Source organism: Anarhichas minor, unplaced genomic scaffold (assembly GCF_050575085.1).
Source record: "Anarhichas minor isolate MPS153535 unplaced genomic scaffold, ASM5057508v1 ptg000002l, whole genome shotgun sequence".
Taxonomy (NCBI): domain Eukaryota; kingdom Metazoa; phylum Chordata; class Actinopteri; order Perciformes; family Anarhichadidae; genus Anarhichas; species Anarhichas minor.
In genome coordinates this window covers 890,001-910,383 of record NW_027466448.1, presented here as the reverse complement: position 1 = coordinate 910,383, position 20,383 = coordinate 890,001, and the positions used below count along the sequence as shown (strand labels likewise).

Genomic DNA, 20,383 nt, shown 5'->3' with positions numbered 1-20,383 from the left:
TGCCGGATTTAGCCGAGAGCAGGATGGAAAAGAACAGAACGAGGAAAGAAAAGGTAAAAGTGAGGAAAACGAGCGCTGCGTGTTTTATTTGGTGGTTTCACGAAGCCGCCGCTGTGTCTGGTCTGGTGTGGGAGGCAGCAGTGCGATCCTGCAGGAGGCTGAGAGAAGAAAGGAAAAGTTGGTTGTCATGATGAACTGGCATCCTGCAGGATTTATTTAGCAACCACTGGCTGGAGTTTGCACACATTAAAGCCCCTCTCGCCCCTTCAAAGACAATATATCTTATTGTTTTCTCTATCAATTGATTATGTATTAACATAAGAAGAAGAAATGGTGATCAATGCCTTAATGCCAGTGGTGGAAGAGGTAGTCACTCAGATGTTTTTCTCAGGTAAAAGTGCAGAACTACTCTGCTACAAGTAAAAGTATACAAGATTCCTCTGAATTAGGAGTAGTATTAACAGCATTATATACTTAAAGTATTAAAAGTACTTGTTGGGCAGAATGGTCTCTTATTATATACATTATATCATTGGTAAAGCTGGACTGAACTGTTTCTGTGATGTGTGATTAGTAGTGTAAAGTAGCATACAGTTGAAATACTCAAGTAAAGTTAAAGTAAATGTACTTGAGTACTTTCCACCAGTGCTTAATGAGTACTCAGTTAACTGTTATATATATATGACAAAGAAAAGCTCACATTTGAGAGGCTGGAACCAGGAAATGAATCCTATAAAGGACTGAAACCATCAGTCGATTATCAAAATATGAAATTAACTTCCTGTTTATCGACTAATCGATGAATCAACTAATCTTGTCAGCTCTAATATCACAGCTGGTAAAGGAGGAGCTAAATATGATCACAACTAATAACAGTGTGTTGCCTTCAATGTCTCCCCCTACAATGTGACTTATACTAACAGATCAAAGCGCTGCGTTCAGGGACACGGCTTCCTCTCCTTCAGGTATTCAGCCCCCCGGTTTGTGTCGGTGTCTCTGTGTTGTTCTTCAGGAATGTTCTCCCTTTGACCCGGCAGAGAGTGAGACAGGAGACTGTGTGTGTGTGTGTGTGTGTGTGTGTGTGTGTGTGTGTGTGTGTGTGTGTGTGTGTGTGTGTGTGTGTGTGTGTGTGTGTGTGTGTGTGTGTGTGTATGTGTTTGCAAATTCCCATTCACACTTTTTCCTAAACTACAAATACTCAATATAATACTTTACTCCACTACATCTCAGAGGCAAATATTGTACTTTTTTTTTTTACCATATTGCAGTTTATTTGATAAGTGAAGTTACTCTGCAGGTTCAGATGAATTATACAAAATATAATCAAAGAAAACTTCTTAAGGACAAATATACAAGCTGCCAAGCAGTATAATTTGAAAAATATAAATAAATAAAATAAAATTAGGCCCGCATTTAGCAGCTGTATTATTAAAAGAATAATAATAATAATGTTCTGAAATGGGCTTTTCTGCAAAATACTTTCATTTTTGTTACTTTAAGTATATTTTGATGCAAAATACTTTTGTACTTTAACTCAAGACAAATTTTAAATGCAGGACTTTTACTCGTAACAAAGTTTTTTCCACTGTGGTTTCACTACTTTTACTAAACTGAAAGATCGAATTACTTCTTCCACCGCTGCATACATCAGCAATGACACAAACAACAGTGGAAATGTCCTGCTAGGTGACTTAGTGTGTGTGTGTGTGTGTGTGTGTGCGTGTGTGTGTGCGTGTGTGTGTGCGTGTGTGTGTGTGTGGCAGTACCTTTAATTAGCTGCACATGAATATCAAACAACACAGACGCGTGACAAAACGACTCATCCAGATAAAGGAGGTTACACACACAGTAGATCACAGTTACAGATATTTTATACAGTTCACACTTCAAATCCATGGGATGACATTTGAAGAACTGAAGTGAACAACTGTTTTAAAGTTCAGTTAAAGTTTACTGAATAGAAAAGTATTCTTTTTTAACTTTAAGCCTTTTTTCCTAAACAAACCTCTTTTCTATCTTTGAGTAAAGTCTATATTTGATGGATATTTCATATTATATTCAATGTGTAACAGTAACAGTAGAGAACAGCTAATGAACTGTGAAATAAACCCAAATAGTTAACGCAATAACTGCACAACGTTTCTGTAAAGCGAGCGATTAGAATGAATTTTGAGCAGATTGTTTTACGTGAACATGCATCAGAGATGAGTTTCCTCTTATTCTTAATAGGCTTTCTTTAGAAGGAGCTGCTCAGTGCTTTAAAGCCGATATAATGAATATTGTTATATGAACAGAGGATAAAATGACTGCTCAAATACCGGGATTCATCACCTCATTCTGCAGCTTCCCTCAGCTCTACGGAGCTTTATTTAGAGTTTCACCTCATTTGGTTTACAGCTAGAAGCGTTTCTGTTTTCCTTCACTCTCGCTGCTCTCGTCAGGGTTGTTTTGGCAGCAGCAGGCCGCTGTTTTCAGAGAAAACCTCGCCGTACGCTACCTGCTCAGCAGCAAAACAGCAGGCAGACACAGTTAGCTGGTGAACTAGCTTAGCATTTAGCAACTAAAGAGGCAGATATTTCCCTCAGGAGGAGGTGGAGACCAAAGACAGAGCTAAAAGAGAGAGAAGTACAAAGCTTGAACAGAAGTGTCGTCTGAACACGTTGGAAATCAAAAGTGGTTTTACCTGCTTGGTTCTCATTGAGAGGGTGCAGGAGACATGATATTCTTTAAATATTTTCAGACAGTCTCCCGTGGAAGACATTCATAGTTTTGTTCACATGAAAATTGACAGAAATAGTTGTGTAAATAATGAAAGAAGAGAGCAATAGGTATGAATTTATGTGCTATTCATCGTGTTGTAAAGTCCAAAAGTAAAAATTGTAATAAAAGTCGGCATTTACCTTAAAAGCAACCGATTCCCTGATTGAGCATCATCATCATCATAAGAGCAGTGAGGCAGTAACACACAGAGGATTACGGCTGCTGGCACAGAGAGCTCAGTCGTCTGTTTAAAGAACATTGTAACACAACATTTATATTATATGTATACAACCTACTCAGTAACATAAACTGTGCGATTGCAAAAGTGCACACTTGAACTCAGTAATTGCTCTTCTTGCGCTCTATTAACTGTGTTCTAGTTCTACAGTAATCGGCTTAGAGATTTACGTCTTAGTTCCACACGCATGATGTGTGGCCGTCTTTGTTTATTCCTGCAAACAACGCCCAGGGAACATGTTACAAACAGCTCTGCTTTACATCACATTGTCATATTTGAACAAGTGTTTCATAACAACGTGACACATTGATGAAACGCGATGGCATGCATTTTTCAGCCGCTGTCAGAGGACTGTGAATTGTGTGAATTTGCTCAGTGAGTTTATCATCAGCACTCTTCAGGGCCGAAGCCACCGAGGACTCTCAGATCATGTGCTTCATATTATCTCCTCTGTCAATTTGGGATTTATTTGCAAGGATGCGAGTATTTCTTCACACCAGAATTCTACTCCCGGAGAAAGCTTTGTAGGAAGAAAAACCTGAACAAGAAAAACATTGTTACAGCAATAAATACAAACAACATAAACAGACAAAGAACACTGTTTCACGCTCCAAAGGCTTAATGACAATAAGATGCATAAACAGATGACTTACCAAAACTATGTAAATGAAAGAAACCCAATAACTCTAGAGGCACATGCTTGTTTATGTTGGGGAATAAAATGGGAACATTTAATGTAGAAGTTGTGACTCAGTTATTTTACTTTGAGTTTAGTCGAGTTCATAAGCTGTTCTTCATTTCTTTGACAGAACTGCTCCACTTTACAGATGCAACTGATTATTTGATATTATGGAATACTGTAATCTGCTGATTATTCTTTCGTATAAATCCAGAAAATAAGTTTATAAATTCTGACATTGACGTTCTTAAATAGTTTTGTTGGTTCAACAGCACAAAGATAAGAACTGATCAACTGATGATCAACAGCAGCAACTCGTGTTCTGCTAATCACTTAAACTCTCCTGCATTTAAATGAAACCTGCAGAAAAATCATTTAATATTATATAATTAATATCTAACTTTATGAATGAAATCAGGAAAAATCTAAATATTTCAATGATTCAAACTATTTGAAAGAGTCTCTCTGGTGTTTGGGGGAAGAGCGGGATTTTGTCTTTGACCTCAGTACTTCCAAAGTCCTGGACTCTTAATTTAAGTATCAGGATTTCATCAGTTGACTGTTACCCAGAGCTCAGAGGAACACGTACAGCTAAGACTTCAATCTCGCTTTTTACAGTCTGCAGTTGATTGTCTCCAAATGAATCTCATCGCCATCTGTCAGAGGCACACTTTATGAAACGAGCCAAGAACCAAACAGTGAGGAGAGAAGTCGTCTTTATATTCACGGGATAAAATAGTTATTGAGCCAAACTATAGATGCTCGATGGCAAATGTGTTGTTAGCTCCAGAAAACATGTAAATAAAGAAAAACGTACAGAGCTCTGCCGTGTTTGAAAGATATTTGTCTGAATATTGACGAGCTGTTGATTAGCTAGCTCGCTGCAGCCGCTAAAGGTTCTCTAGGTGCTTTTATAAATACTGTGAAAGTATCAAAACTGTCTGGGCTCCTTCGGGACGGTGCCTTAAAGAGACAGGCGCTAAAACGAAGCGTTTCAGACGGAGGGTCAGTACAGGTGTATTCAGACCGACAGTGTGAGAGAAATAAAGTGTTTTCTGAACATTTAAAACATGTAAACATGTTCTGGTAGAAACTCAAAACGCGTCTAAGTTTGAACCTGAAAATGAGAATGTCTCCTTTAAAGTCTTAATTGGCCGACAAAGCTGAGTCCTTGTCTACTACAGCCGGACGTAAAGGACCTATTTTTTTCCAAAATTACCATTAAATGTTGAGCGGTTATCATTGTACTCTGCATGGTAAAAATTCAGTATTTCTTCCCATTCGAATTGTATTCCTGACAGCATTTATATTGTTGTTGTCCTTTGTTTAACCAGGTGAGGGTCTTGTTGGGAACAACGTTGATTTAATTGTCACATAACATCCAAACTTAAATAACGCCAATTCCGTAGATAACTTAACCCAAAACCACGATCTTTTTCAGAAACCTAACAAAGTCGTTTTTTCTCTAAACTTAATTAAATAGTTTCCTGTGAACAGGGACCTTTATTTTGAAAAGACTGTATGCATGTAAAGAGCGCAAATAGACACGTGTAGCTGGACTTTCATAGGAAAAAACACACAACAATGATTAGTAACATATTCGTAAGATATCATGCAAAGTGTTGTAAGAGGATAAGCTGCTATATTTCGGTGTGAAGCAGTGACACGTACTGGTTGTTCTCGTGCACTAGTTTCCTAAATAAAGTTTCTTCTCAGTAAACTTTCTTTGCTATCTGTTCAGTGTTAGCTTGAAGTGGTCTCAACCTGCACAGAGTAGATGCCTGGTGGCGTCTTCTGCATTAGTTCTCATGTCACACTCCTGAGACTGTGCGAACATCCTGAAGTTTTCTTGCAGTTTTATGTAAAGTGAGTCGTGTTGAGTGCCTGTCCTCGCCTCCTGCTCAAAGCCGTTGGGGTGATGCATTTGCAAGTTTTAGGAATCCCTCCAGTCTGCATATTTTAAGTGTGTGTGTCTGTGTGTGTGTGTGTGAGGGGAATAGAGAGAGAAAATGAAGGCCTTGGCGTAAGCTCTGGTGAAAGGACAAATTTGGAAACACCAGATCAGGGAGGGAGGCGGCGTCTCGATGTGGAAGCTGCAGAGAAGGAAACCTCAGTGAGCACATTTGACACAAAGTTTGAATGAGAAGAACAGAAGCCTCATCTGAGTCTCGGTCTGACTTCTTCTCTCTCTGCGTCTCTCAGAGGAATTCACTCCGTTACCACCGAGCAGAACACAAAAGTGCACGCAGCAGTTTGGTGTCCCATTTGCTGGCAAACTACAGCATCGTATCATGCAAATCAGGCTGCTGAAGTTTCAGTGTCATCCTGTTCTTTTATGTTTTTATAATTTATGTAACTGCAGCCAAAAGCACATTCACTGGCAGTCTCGCTTGTTTTCGACATCACTATGAGCAAAAGGCCTTTTCTCTTTGGGTCAGTCTTTATATAATTAACCTGAATGATACATGATCTTTGTGTAACTGTTTCAAAACACATCTTTGGCATTTTTGTACTTAAATTTCTTTCAATTAAACTAATATAATATAATATATATATATATATATCTTTGTAATCACTACATGCCAAAGACTCGTCTGTTAGAACCAGTTTGGAGTTTTCCAGTTTCCCAATATGAGAGTTGTTTCTGTTGATGGACTGATGGGATAATTGTTTTACCTCTAATGAAGAAATGAACCAACGTCTGCTCTCCTTGTCCTCCCCACCTCCCTTTCTGCTCCTCAGTTCTCTCTGTTTGGTTCTCGCTCCACCAGCAGAACCACCAACCCTCCTCCCTCTTCCTCCTCCTCCTCTTCCTCCCCCCTGATCCCTTCAGCCCCGTCGGTGAAAAGGGTCGACCGTCCGGCCGCCCCCCCCAGTCCGTCAGGCCTCAGCAAAGCAGAGTTCCTTGAGCGAGTGCGCCGCAGTAACCAGGCCTGCCAGCAGGGGGAGTACGCTCTGGCTGTGCGTCTCTACAGCGAGGCCCTCACCGCCGACCCCCAAAACTGCATCCTGTACAGCAACCGCTCCGCTGCCTATCTCCGACTGGGTCAGTACAGCACCGCTCTGGACGACGCTGTCAAAGCACGCCTCATCAACCCCAAATGGCCCAAGGTAAGAGCCGCGGAATAATAAACTTCCGTCCTCACAGGAAACAGCTTAGTTAGGTTTAAGCAACAAAACCTCTTGGTTAGGTTTCGGAAAATATCCTAGTTTGGGTTGAAATAACTACAGAAGTGGCGTTAGTTAAGAAGTTACGTGATGAATAAATCAACGCTGACTTATCGTTTCACACACAAGAGTGAAGTCAAAGCTTCATGTGTTAAAGCTGCATTCTCTCTAGTGTCCACCAGGGGGCGACTCCTCTGGTTGTATAGAAGTCTATGAGAAAATGACTCTACTTCTCTCTTGATTTATTACCTCAGTAAACATTGTAAACATGAGTTTATGGTCTCAATCTCTAGTTTCAAGTCTTCTTCAAAACAGCATGATGTTGCTGCATGCTTTTTATTCCTGTGTTTGTCCATGTCCTGACAATCTGTAATTGGCTGCTCGGAAAAAAGCAAGTCCTTATTTCCCGTCTTTCCCTCCTGGATTCTGTCTGGCAGCTTGTTTGTGGTGTAGTTTGGATTGTCGCCGGTGTACGGCGGGCTGAACACGATCCCTCTATTCAGACCACACGGTGTGCTTTTAATGTTGAGCTTGTGCTGAACAGTCTTTCTTTGTTTGTTTGTTTGACAAGTGCATTTGAAATGGGTACAGCACACACACACACACACACACGCACACACACACACACATAACTCAGCATAATGTGTAAATATGCTGGCGCTAAGAGATCCAGTGTGATGACAGAGAGCTGAACAAGGAGACAGACTGCGATGTTTGCTGATGCATCCGTGCTTTCAGTAGCTGCACATCATCAGAGGAAGACAAATAATGAAGACGTAGGGTCGGACAATATGAAGGTATACACACTATCTGATATTTTTGTTATCATCCATTTGGGGGACGCTGTGGCAAAGAAAGAAAAGTCTCCTTCCCTTTCATTCCTGGGATGAAATAGATGCGAGGTGGTGCTTCATCAGCAGGTGCACATAAGAGCACGTTTAATTGGTCCATGAGTCAGAATCATTGGTCCAGTAATACTGTAGCTGTGCTTCCAAATTGTTGCTCAGAACTGATATCTGGTCGGTAGCTTCTTATTATTTATGGTTTATTACGATCAAGAAACATTGCGTGTGCATCGTACAATTAATCAAGTACTGTACTTAAGTACAATTTTGAGGTACTCGTAGTTGAGTATTTCCGTCTGGTGGTACCAGAGTTTTAAACTGCAACTCACGTTACCACAGTTTCACGAGCGTGTCAAGAGAACTTCAATGCAGGACTTTTACTTTAGTATTTCTACGCTGTGGTATTGATACTTTCACGTAAAAGTGCTAAACAGGAAATTCAGAGCAGATCTATTGCCTCCACTGGGCTCTCAACATGGCGACGGCTGAGCCGGCAGCTAGCAGCTAGCAGCTAGCAGCTAGCGGAGAAGCTCTGATAAAAACACACACAGAGTGACTTCATTCTCTGCTCAGGTACACGTTACTACACTTACTTCTTCCACCACTGGTGCCTTGATTTGTGATGATATATTCTGATTTACATACACGGTGAGATTGCCTGTGAAGTTGTGACATGAAATGAACTCATAGCTTTAATTTCAAGTGACGTGTGAGAGAGAATTATTTTAAAAAAACGTGCAGTATTTCACATTTCCAGCAGATTTACCAGAAAAACATCAAGTACTTCTTCACACTTGAAGTGGCTCTTTACATCTACCACCAAGTGAAGCATGGTGAGGGGGGGAGGGGGGGGGGGGGGGCTACCTCCGTCTGGACGTCTGGGGCCGGGCCAGCTTCGACTTCCTTTCTCTGTGCGAAAGAATGGACGGAAGTGGTGTTTGTGTGTGTGTGTGTGTGTGTGTGTGTGTGTGTGTGTGTGTGTGTGTGTGTGTGTGTGTGTGAGAGAGAGAGAGCTTTGCACGGCTGTTATTTTGTTTTTCAAACCCTGGCGAGGCCTTGGCCTGAGTTTAGCATTTAAAGACAATAACAGAAGCAGCATTCCTGCGTGTGTGTGTGTGTGTGTGTGTGTGTGTGTGTGTGTGTGTGTGTGTGTGTGTGTGTGTCTGGCTTGCATAGTGGCGGTGTCATTGCCGCTACTTTCATCGTGGGTCAAATGCAAGGTGGAGACTAATGAAGTAGCAATGAGAGCGAGTCCTTCAGGGAGCGACGTTTGCTTCTGCTTCACTTCTCTCTTTCTGCTCTTCGCTCTCGCTCGGCTTTGCTCTCTTTCTCTTTTCTTTTATTCTCTTCTGTTTGCCTCCCACAGTCTGTTGGCACAACACACACTCGCTGTATCACACACACACACACACACACACACACACACACACAACGCGGTCATGGGAACTGGAGGGTGTAACTGGTCAAAAGTTGCGTATGTTTGTGTGCTTATCTGGATAACGACGCGGTGCAGAATTACAAAACGTCTTTGCATTTTAATGTTGTTTTCTTGTCGTTTTGTGCAGCTTCATCTGTTTTTTCTCCTTTTCATTTATTTGTCGGTGCATTCAGTGTCGACGCTTTGAGAAAAAGCCTTTTTGTTTCTTTGTGATTCAAATAAAACTCGCGTCGCAGAAGTGAAACTGCTGCAAGAGCGGAAAGCCTTTCTTTTGTCGCGGCTGAGTCCCCCTCCTCCACATACAGGTGCATTTATTGAGATCATTAAGCTCAAAGCAGTCTGGGAAACTTCTGCCTCTCCACATTGGCTTTTTTGGTCTCACAAATAAAGACGTGTGTTTGTCCCGGAGAGGAGGAAGGAGGCAGTGCAGCAGATGTGTGGCTGCACCACTCATCTGTTTTAGGATAAGCAAGCTTGAAGTGTTCCTGACGTTACACCCCCAGCTAGTAAATCGGGGTGGGGGCCATCTGTCCTGACAGATTTTGGTCACAACTTGGACCCATCAACTTTCTGAACTTATTAGCGAGCAGCTGCATATTTCCACATCCAGCAGTTACGACACAGCATAATCATTTTCATGACAATCTCAAGGATTATAACTTTAAGGGCAATATTCTCTCTTAGCTCTGTTTTTGGTCTCCACCACCTCCTGAGGGTAATATCTGTCTCTTTAGCTGCTAAATGCTATTTGTACATTTGGGCAAACTCCATCTGCAGATGAAGCTCCAGAACAGCTCTCAAATGGACCTTTTGATGAGATCGCTTTGTCAACTACTGTTATTAAACTTTCAATCTCAAGGTATCGATATTTTGCTCACAGAAATATCACCACATTATTTAATGTGAAAATGTAATACACTACGCCTCCTTGGGAAGGTTAAAGGGTAGGCGCATTCCACATGATCGCGGGTCTGCGGTTCGGTTCCCAGACCGGACCGTATGCTGCGTGTCATTCTCATTGTCACTGTTAAATAAAGCCATAAAATGGCCAAAAACAAGTCAGAAAAAAGGTTAATCTGAGGTTGTGGGATATAGAGATTCATTCAATTTTTCGTCGTACTATTTTCACTATTTCCTGGTGTTTTATTGACAAACACACAATAGGTTGATCAATAGAAACATTATTAAATTATTAGTTGTGAAGTTCTGGTTTTCATTACTTTCTACAAAATACATAGTCCATATAAGTTACGGGGACATTATTTCTGGTGGAAATGATGCTGCAGAATTTTGTCAAAACTGTGAGCTCCTCAAAATTCTCATTCACCTCCATTTGTTTATTTTATTTAACCTTTATTTATCCTGGAGGATCCCATTGAGAATTAAAATCTCTTTTTCTCGGCCAAGACGCAGCACAAAGGTTTCACACGAATACCATTAATATTACAAAAGACAGATGTCGGAACCAGACCAGAACTTTCTGTCTGGCTAAACATCTTTCAGAAGTAAGTGAGAAAATATATATTTTGAACTGATCCTCTTCATCGTGAGGGTGTGAGTTAGGGTCAACACCCCAAACATTCTGCTCTGGCAGTGAGTGGAGCTGGAACCGGTGCCGATCATCGGTGAACGGGCTTCTCTGCTCTGAAGTGGAGGCCAACCAGATGGCAGCCAGCTACGCCTGTTTACGCAGCAGGCCGCGGAGTCGGCTCAGGCTTCCCCTGTCATTAAGAAAGTACTCTCCCACCGCACGCTGCAAAGATATTACCGACGTGCAGAGAGAGAGAGAGAGAGTTTCCTTCAGAGGGACTCTGGACCTCAAACGGTCCGCTGAGGAAGGTCCCCCACATGACAGAGTTCAGCAGTGTGTAATAATCTGAGAGAAGATTCTCTCATGTCTGGGTTGCTCCTCCGGTCACGTGACTCGACCCCGGACCGCGTTGGTGTGACGGTGATGTCGTGTTCGTGCTACGTCTGAGATGGTGTCACGCAGAACTCGGCGGTGTAATCCAGGACTCACTGCAGAGCATGTGAGGAGAGCCAATGAGTCTCCAGCAGGGAGACATTTCACTTCCCTTACTGTGTTTACATCCACAGAGGCAGAATAACAAACTTTAGACTCACTGAATCAGAGCTAAAACTATTACAGAAAATGAGCAACTTGTAACTTTTTGACTGAAGTAGAGGTGGTCAAAATGTAAATAACTTAATATATACAGCATTTGAGATTGTTTTAGGGCTCTGTCATTTTATAACAGCTTCCCAGAAAGTGTCCAGAACAGAATGTGATTTGATGCTAATTATAATGAAACAGAGACAAAGTTCAGAGACAGATATTTTAGGTACAACTGAGCTGTGTTGATTTTATAAACAGTGGTTGGCTTCCTTGAAGGAAATGCTCCATATATATATATATATATATATATATATATATATATATATATATATATATATATATATATATATATATATATATATATATATATATATATTATAACTTGATATATGTATAATTGTGGGCTTGCCTGCAGATAAATTGCAGCTGACCTGCTGTGCACTAACTCGAAAACTCTCTACGTTACGCAGCAATTAGTTGGAATTAAAGGTTTAACTTTGGTTTTAAGAAGTGTGTGTGTGTGTGTGTGTGTGTGTGTGTGTGTGTGTGTGTGTGGTGGTGGTGGGGGGGGGGGTTAAATATGTGATGGCTGTGTTTATATATATTATTAATTACACTTTATTATTAATACACTAACATGACTTAAAACGATGTCTTTACCTGATACTTTATGATAGATAGACGTTGTATTTGACTCTGTGCTTTATTGACTTAGCAGTGTCTTATTTTAGGAGAAAACATAATCTCTGTAGCGTCTGCAGATCTCACTGAGCGTGATACTTCCTCCTCTCTCTTTTCTAGCTCGACATTACAAAGATTATGATTAGAGTTAGTGAATCTAACTGAAACCCTAAAAATGTGGGGTTCAAATGAATGATTTTGTTATGTCCCAAGTGGAAATTGCACCCTTGGCTGTAATTAATGAATTGAAGGTGGACTGTAATGGAAATAGTTGCCACGACGGCACCAACAACGTCTCTTCTTTCACTCACTACCTGAATCCACACAAGTGGATTAAACCCTATAATTAGCTCCAAATTACAGACTTTCTTTTCTTTTTTTCTTCAAGGAAACTTCAAAATAAAGCGTTCGCTACCAAACCTGCAATATTGAGTCATGTAGAAAATCAAAGGATGTGATGAAACGCTGGTTCTCCGCCACTAGAGGGCAGCACTGACGTGCTATGAAGCCGCTCGGTATCCAAACCGCAGGGAACTCAAACACAACTGTCCCTTTGTTACATGCAGGCCTCTCATGACCCGCATCACATGAGGCTTATGCAGCTCACTAACATGCACGATGCATGTAATCCCCCCTAGACTGCTGCACAGTGCGTCACAGATAGTGGCTTTGCTTTAATAGCTGCTCTGTCAGCCTGCTGGAGGTGTGAATGACCATTATCGTTCTTTAAGTGGTTTAAATAATCTTTTCTCTCCTTCGTTTCTTCTTCTCTTCCTTTTTTCCTACCTTCCTTATCGCAGCAGCAGATGAAGCTCCTTCCCACAGCTTCCCATCTGTGATAACATGTTTGCTATAAAAAGTGCACATCAGCAGCAAAATAACCGTCTCTCACACCCAGACTCTCGCCTGCAGAGCGTAATGAGTTTTGATTTTCGCCCAGAAGTGGAGCGGGCCTAATTGTCTGGTATTAATGGTGAGAGATATGCTCCTTCGTCTTTCTTCTGCTTGGCAGTGTTGGTTCACACACTGCTGTAAGACATCAGCCAGACTCGGGCCAGACTCTGCTGTCTCAGCAACCATCCTGAGCTATGGAGTCTTTATATATATATATATATATATATATATATATATATATATATACATATACATATTTCACCCCATCTTTATCCTCCTCCCTCTGCGTTCGTCTCCTTCGCTCACTGCCGGGTGCCTCGGCAGTGAACTGCAGAGGAAGGAGAAAGATAACAGCAGAGGCAGATAATGAGAGAGTGACTCGGTTTGGACTTGAATGTGGCGTGGTGTGACTGTTATCAGAGTGTGAACGAGTGAAAATGAATGTCACAGGATGAGGATTTAGGTCTCGGCTCATACGCTCAGTCTCCACCCGGTATTAGCAGCAACTGACCGGAGCATCAGCAGCTGATGGCTGGATTTTAAAGGGTAGTGTCAGTTTATTACAACCTTGGGTCTTATTCTGGTGCTTTTGGACGTCATTTCTTATCAGCTATACATCTCAACGTTTGAAGGAGCCAGAACTTATTTGGAGGATAAAACAAATAAACAGAGAACATGTAATATTCAAACTTTAACTGCTGCAAACATCCATCACAATTTCGGGTTCCTGATACAACTTGACCTGCCTGCAGAGAGAGCATATTCCCAATACTTCGGGTGCACTCTCTTTTTGCTTTCAGCTGCAAATAAAGTGTTGGTCTGACTGCACTCGAGTCTATTGCCAAGCTGGCAGCTCTGTGAGGCCATGCTTAGAAACAGCAGTGCTTTGAGCTAAGTGCTAACAACATCAGCATGCTCGCATGCTCACAATAACAATGTTAAAAGCACCCTGTGGTTCCATTTAAAGTTTCCTTTTACAGTCCGTGTTACTCACCAAAACACATAGAGTGTATCCTCGAGGCATAACAAACGTATTGAATGCATTTGCTTACACATAAAACATTTGCAAAAGTTTTTTTTTTACTTCATATCTTCAACATTTTGCAGTGTTGTTCTTCTTCTCTGCCTTTTATTGATGTGGTTTGTTGGTGTTGTACCGTTGGCTGTCGATCAGTGAAAAACTATGAAACCGTTGCCAGGAATCACATCACCTGCATGCTGGTAAGAAAAATAAAGTGGTCAGAAACTCCACAGGGTGCCATTGACATACGGATGTTTCACAGCTTTACCATAGTCACCATTTTTGTTTAGCGTGTTAGCATGCTCACAGTAGCACTAAACACAAAGTACAGCTGAGGCTGATGGGAATGTAGTTTTAAAGAAATTTGATCATAAACGAGAGTTTCGGACACATTGACATTTTGACTTCATGATGGCGCTGCTATAGATGGAAGTTCAGGGGATTACTGTGATGATTCATCCCCTGGGGGACATGAACACATTCGTAGAAATCCATTGAATAGTTTGTTGACAAATTTCCCTCTGAAGTACTCAACTCCGAACTCAAGCTCATGGTGGGGCAAGAGGAAAAGTTATGTTTTAACAGTCAGTAGGATACATCCTCTGGGGACCCTGGATGTCTGTACAAAATTTCATGGCAATCCATTGAATAGTTGTTGACGAATTTCCCTCTGAAACACATCTACTCAACTCCGAACTCAAACTCATGGTGGAGAAAGAGGAAATGTCAAGGGATCACCTAAGTCAGCAGGATTCATCCTCTGCTGACCATGAATGTACACAATTCCAATCCATCTTGTAGAAGTAGAGATGTTTCACTAAATAAATGAAAATATGTTTGACCTGATGGTGGTGCTAGATGAAAAGGCAGGAAGTTAGTTCAGTGGAGATCAAAGATTCCTCCTCTGGGGACCATCATTTCATGGCAATCCGGTTTAATAGTTGTTGTCAAATTTTGCTCTAAAACACTTCACTCAAGTCTGAACTCAAACTCATGATGGAGCATGAGTAAAAGTCGAGGGATCTCCAAAGTCAGTAGGATTTGTCCCCTGGAGACCATGAATGTCTGTACACAATTGTAATGCAATCTATCTTGTAGAGATGTTTGGCTGATTAAATAAAAAAAACATTTGACCTGCTGGTGGTGGTCGATTACAATTCAGGAAGTTGTTTCAGTGTAGATCAAAGATTGATCCTCTGGGGACCATGAATGTCTGTATACAATTTCAAGGCAATCCATCTTGTAGATGAAGAGATGTTTGGCTGAATAAATGAAAAAAATATTTGACCTGCTGGTGTTGCTGGATGAAAGGCAGGAAGTTAATTAAGTGTATATCAAGGATTCATCCTCTGGGGAACATGAATGTCTATAATAAATTTCATGGCAATCCATTCAATAATTGTTGACAAATTTTGCTATGAAACACCTCACCTCAAGTCTGAACTCAACCTCTTGGTGGAGCAAAAGGGGAGTCATCCTCTGGGGACCAACATTTGTTGAGATAATGCCTTCCCTAGAAACATAAGGCCCAAGTTGTGATAAAACAGAATCATCCTTTTGGTTTTCGTCGTGACCCCTCATGAGGGGGTCATGACTGTAAATACTGGAGCTTCATGCTTTGCTTTGGGAATTGTTTCGTCCTTGTCGTGGATCTTGGGATTTTCTGGTTCCCTCTCAGGATTTGGGAACAGAGCAAGTCTCAGAGTAATGGAGCTGCAAAGCAAAACAGAAAGAAGAGAGGCGAGATAAGCAGAATGAAACACTAATGACTGTGTGTGTGTGTGTGTGTGTGTGTGTGTGTGTGTGTGTGTGTGTGTGTGTGTGTGTGTGTGTGTGTGTGTGTGTGTGTGTGTGTGTGTGTGTGTGTGTGTGTGTGTGTGTGTGTGTGTGTGTGTGTGTGTGTGTGTGTGTGTTGCTATTTGCAGACGGGAGGTTGAGGTTAATGAACGATCACATATTTGGGACTCTGATGTCTGTGGAGGCGGATGGAGGGGGGGGTTGAGCTTCAAAGAGAGCACTTTCTTTGAATGTGATAGGGGAAGTGTGTGTAACACAAGCAGGGTTCATATCCGAGCGTATGGCCTCCATTTCTTTTCTCTTTTTATTTACAAAGTGCACTTAAAATGATTGAACAGCCTCATAAATCAGAGGCAACATCTTCTGTCAGTCATCAACTGGACTCTTCATCTCATCATGATGCTGCAAAACATATCAAGATTATAGGGTTGTACAATTATGGTGATCATTCATACTGATCAAGAGGTAATTATAAATAACAGTAATTATCAAAAGGGTGCACATATTTTTTTTGGAAAGTGTAGTAGAAGGCAAAGTCCAGCTGAGGCTGATGGGGACGTCATTAGTATGTATTTGTTGACAAACAAAAGTATTGGACAAATGACCAGATGAAGGCGCTAGATGTAAAGCGTTAACAGTTCTTCCTCAGGGGGACATGAACCAAATGTAATGCTACACTAGCGTCACAGCTTTATGGATGGCAGCGGTGGTCGGTCGGTCCACCACTTTGATCCAGACTGAAATATCTCAACAACTATCGAATGGATTGTCATGAAGTTTGGTTCGGACGTTCATGGTTCCAGATGATGAATCCTAATGACTTTGGTGATCCTCTGACTTTTCCCTCCAGTGCCACCGTGAGGTTGACAATTCTGGAATTTGAGTTAAATATCCCGACAACTATTGGATGGATTGCTACTCAATTTGTTTCAAACATTCATGTTCCCCTCAGGATGAATTGTCCGTAGAGCGCCATCATCAGGTCAGATCTTAAATGTGTCCATTGGTTTATGACCAGATAAAAATTAATGCGTTTTAGTCCTAATTAGGACTAACGTGCTTTACTAAGATGGTGAACAGAGTAAACATTCCTGGACATTTACACCGTCAATTTGAGCATGTTAGCATCCTGCTGTTAGCATTTAGCTCAAAGTATAGCTTCCCATGGCTGTAGATGAGTCAATGGAGCTCAATGGCACAGAGGGGTCTTTTTATGGGATTTGTTGACAATTGTAAAAATATACAGCCTTATCCGTTAAGGTGATTTATTTTTCTCAATGAGGAAGTGAGTCACCGTCATGTTGTGTTTGAGCTAAAACGGAGAAACTTTAAGATACAATTAAGTTTATTCCAGCTTTTCTAGGTCAGGTTATAATTGCCCCGTGTTTTCCTCTTCATCCACCATCATGCCTCAACTTAAACCTTCCCTATCAGCACGGAGGCCCCTTCATGTCGCCCCGCACTAAACTGACTTGTTCCAGTGGTGTGTGTGTGAGTGCCCTGTCACCATGGCAACAATGGTTCAAATTATGGATTATCTTTGTTCTTTTGTGAAATGGTTCTCAGGGTTTCAGAGCTCAGATGACTTGTGTGTGTGTGTGTGTGTGTGTGTGTGTGTGTGTGTGTGTGTGTGTGTGTGTGTGTGTGTGTGTGTGTGTGTGTGTGTGTGTGTGTGTGTGTGTGTGTGTGTGTGTGTGTGTGTGTGTGTGTGTGTGTGTGTGTCATGGTCTGAGGAGATGAAAATCACTTCAAACATGGAATTCAAAATATGAGTTGTGGCCTTTCGTTGCTTCCCGAGGGAGATGGATAGTTATTGTTTTTGTGTCCATTGTTTTGTCCGTGTTCTGTGTTTCCATTTAAAATCTTTCTGGCGATGACATCTTTAACACAACTTAACATGGAAACACCAAAGGATTATTAAAAGATACTTTTAGCAGGGTTTTAGCATGGGTCAAGAAAGAACCGATTCAGTTTTGGAACGGATCACGGGGCGGATACACAAATAATATTTCACTTATGGAAGTGGCCTTGGCTGCTGGAGGTCTGTGTTTCTAGAAGTGCAGACAGTCTGTAATCTTTTTTACCGATGATTAAACCGGGAGAGTTTCACGCCGATCCAAGCGGTAGGAAGTTTAAGATTTAAAATCTGTAACGATGACAGTGGAGCAGTCGTTCTCAGGCTTCCTCCAACAAATGCTGCTACAAAAGGTATGAACAGGAAAAAGCTAAAATAGTGCAAAAGTTAAAATATAAGAATTAATTATAGTATACATAAAAAATATAATGTATATATAATATAATATTTATGAAATAAAATATATTGGATAAAGAATAAACCATAGAATATATAACATAAAATAAAAAAAATATAAATTAAAATATAATCTTTATGAAATAAAAAAAAATGTCGTTATTTAAATTAAATTAGATTAAAATAAATATAATGTAAAATATATGGTATATAACTAAACCGTAATATACGATGAATAAAAACATGTTATATTATATATAGACAGATAGATATATAGATGAATTAAATTACAATAAAATACTGTGAATATCCTATACATGAAAACTGTGGTGAAGGTAAAGTGCTGTCAGTCACGTAACAATGCCCCCCCCCCCCCCCCACCCCCCCCCCCCCCCACCCCACCCCAACCAAAACATCCAAATATAGGAAAACTAGAAAAGGCTCCTCTCTGTGAGAGTGTATAAAAACCCCGTGCACGGTCTCGTCACCATTAAACCAAACAGAATTACAGGCTCATCTGTTTGGCCGGGCCTCAGCCACACTGTGCCAGGCGGCCGGCCTCAGCGGGCATATGTGCCACCAACTGTCTGTCTGAGCTCCGGAGGCTGGCGTCCACCACGAGCATCGACGATAACAACAGAATACATAAAGAATGACCCGGCACACATGTTTAATGGGAAAATGTTGAAGAATCAAGCATCAAAGGATTAATGAACGCAGCACTCAGCAGTTTCACAATCAGATAATTCTCCCTTATCTTTAAACCCCAAAAAATGAAATTACATATTCATGGTTTTGAGTGAAACTCTTCAAAAGCAGCATGTGCCTTTTTTTTTGTCGCACAGAAGACGCTGCAGGGAGAATAATCTGAATGAAATATGTAATCAAATATGCAGCTTTTCACATGTCTTGTCTCCTCACTGATTACACAGAATCTACCGGAAGATTCACGTTATATTTCATCTGTAATGAATGTTTGAAGTGTACTTCTCTCTTTAGTTACCAGTCTAGTCGTCTGTGGCATGTTTCATGTATGTTTCTCTGTAAGAAGGAAACACACTGCAGTTTAATTTACATTCATAGAGCAGTCAAACAACAACAAACGGAAACACTGTGGATCAATCTGCCAATTATTTGTCTTGTTTGAAAGTAAACTGAATATCTTTGAAGTTTGGACTGATGCTCCGACTAAACAAGACATTTTGAAGACGAATAGAAGAATATTTTTGGGTTTTTTGGACCGTCGGTCGGACAAAACAAGACGTCAACTATTATGATTTTCCTTTTACTATTTTCAGACATTTTATAGACAAAACAACAAGTGAAATTTAAATAAAATTGATAATAATTGGTTTGAAGAATTCTTCACATAATGTTGAAAATGACTGAATGCTTCACGCCCTCATTAATCTGTTAATTGCGGAATAACAACCTTCGTTCCAAAGGTGTGAATTTCTCCGACACGTTCATCAGCACCTTCTCGCTGCTGTTACCTCCACCTCCTCCTCCTCCTCCTCCTCCTCCTCCTCCTCGTGTTATCTCAGCTGGTTAAATGTGACCTTCACCAGAGTCCTGAGGGACCAGAGCGAGCTCGGTGCACAAGCTCTCCACCAACACCAGCACACGGCGGGTAATATCTTGGCGGTGGTGGGCTATCTCCAGTGTTAAAGAGCATCATCTGCACAATTTAATACAACCTTGCCATGAGGCACGAACACTGTGAGTTAGACCAGGAAGTGCACCACGGTAACACCTCTCTTATTATGGGATTTATTTCCTCCTGGACAGCGTTAGAGTGTTACACAGTGCTGTTATTATTACTGTGTGTGTGTGTGTGTGTGTGTGTGTGTGTGTGTGTGTGTGTGTGTGTGTGTGTGTGTGTGTGTGTGTGTGTGTGTGTGTGTGTGTGTGTGTGTGTGTGTGTGTGTGTGTGTGTGTGTGTGTGTGTGTGTGTGTGTGTGTGTGTGTGTGTGTGTGTGTGTGTGTGTGTGTGTGTGTGTGTGTGTGCTTGGTGCACAGGATCAATAGAATCTGTGTAGGATGATAACACTGATACTGTTGACTCCAGGTCGACCTGATGAGACTCCAACATTCAGAGGACAATCATCATCTCCTGACATTCACACTCACACACACACACTCACACACACACACACACACACACACACACACACTCACACTCACACACACACACACACATGTATAATGTACACATTTAGTATTTCAGCTCCGTTTACTGGTCTTTCTAATACAAATAAATCAAAATTACGTTTAAAAAAAAAAAATTATTTATAATAAAAATAACAACAAGAATAATAATAACAAGAAGGAGAAGATGTAACCGTTGGTCTCGTTTGGTCCTGATGTCAGTCCTTAGACGGAGACAATAAACTTTTAAAAGTGACTAAAAACCATGAAAATGATCCTTTGATTTAAGGACTTAACTTTTCATTTAAAGTGGAAACATTTTTAACTGCATATAATCCTTTGAAATA

At 41.0% G+C, this 20,383-nt stretch overlaps 1 protein-coding gene across 1 annotated transcript in view; it reads left to right on the top strand.

The window, feature by feature from the left end:
* The first annotated feature begins 23 nt into the window (after nucleotides 1–23).
* ttc28 (tetratricopeptide repeat domain 28) overlaps nucleotides 24–20,383 on the top strand; it is a 96,167-nt gene continuing 75,807 nt past the window's right edge. Inside the window, exons 1-2 of the mRNA XM_076094527.1 lie at nucleotides 24–53; nucleotides 6,420–6,788. Coding sequence (XP_075950642.1) covers nucleotides 24–53; nucleotides 6,420–6,788 — 399 coding nt within the window. The remainder of the gene's footprint in view (nucleotides 54–6,419; nucleotides 6,789–20,383) is intronic.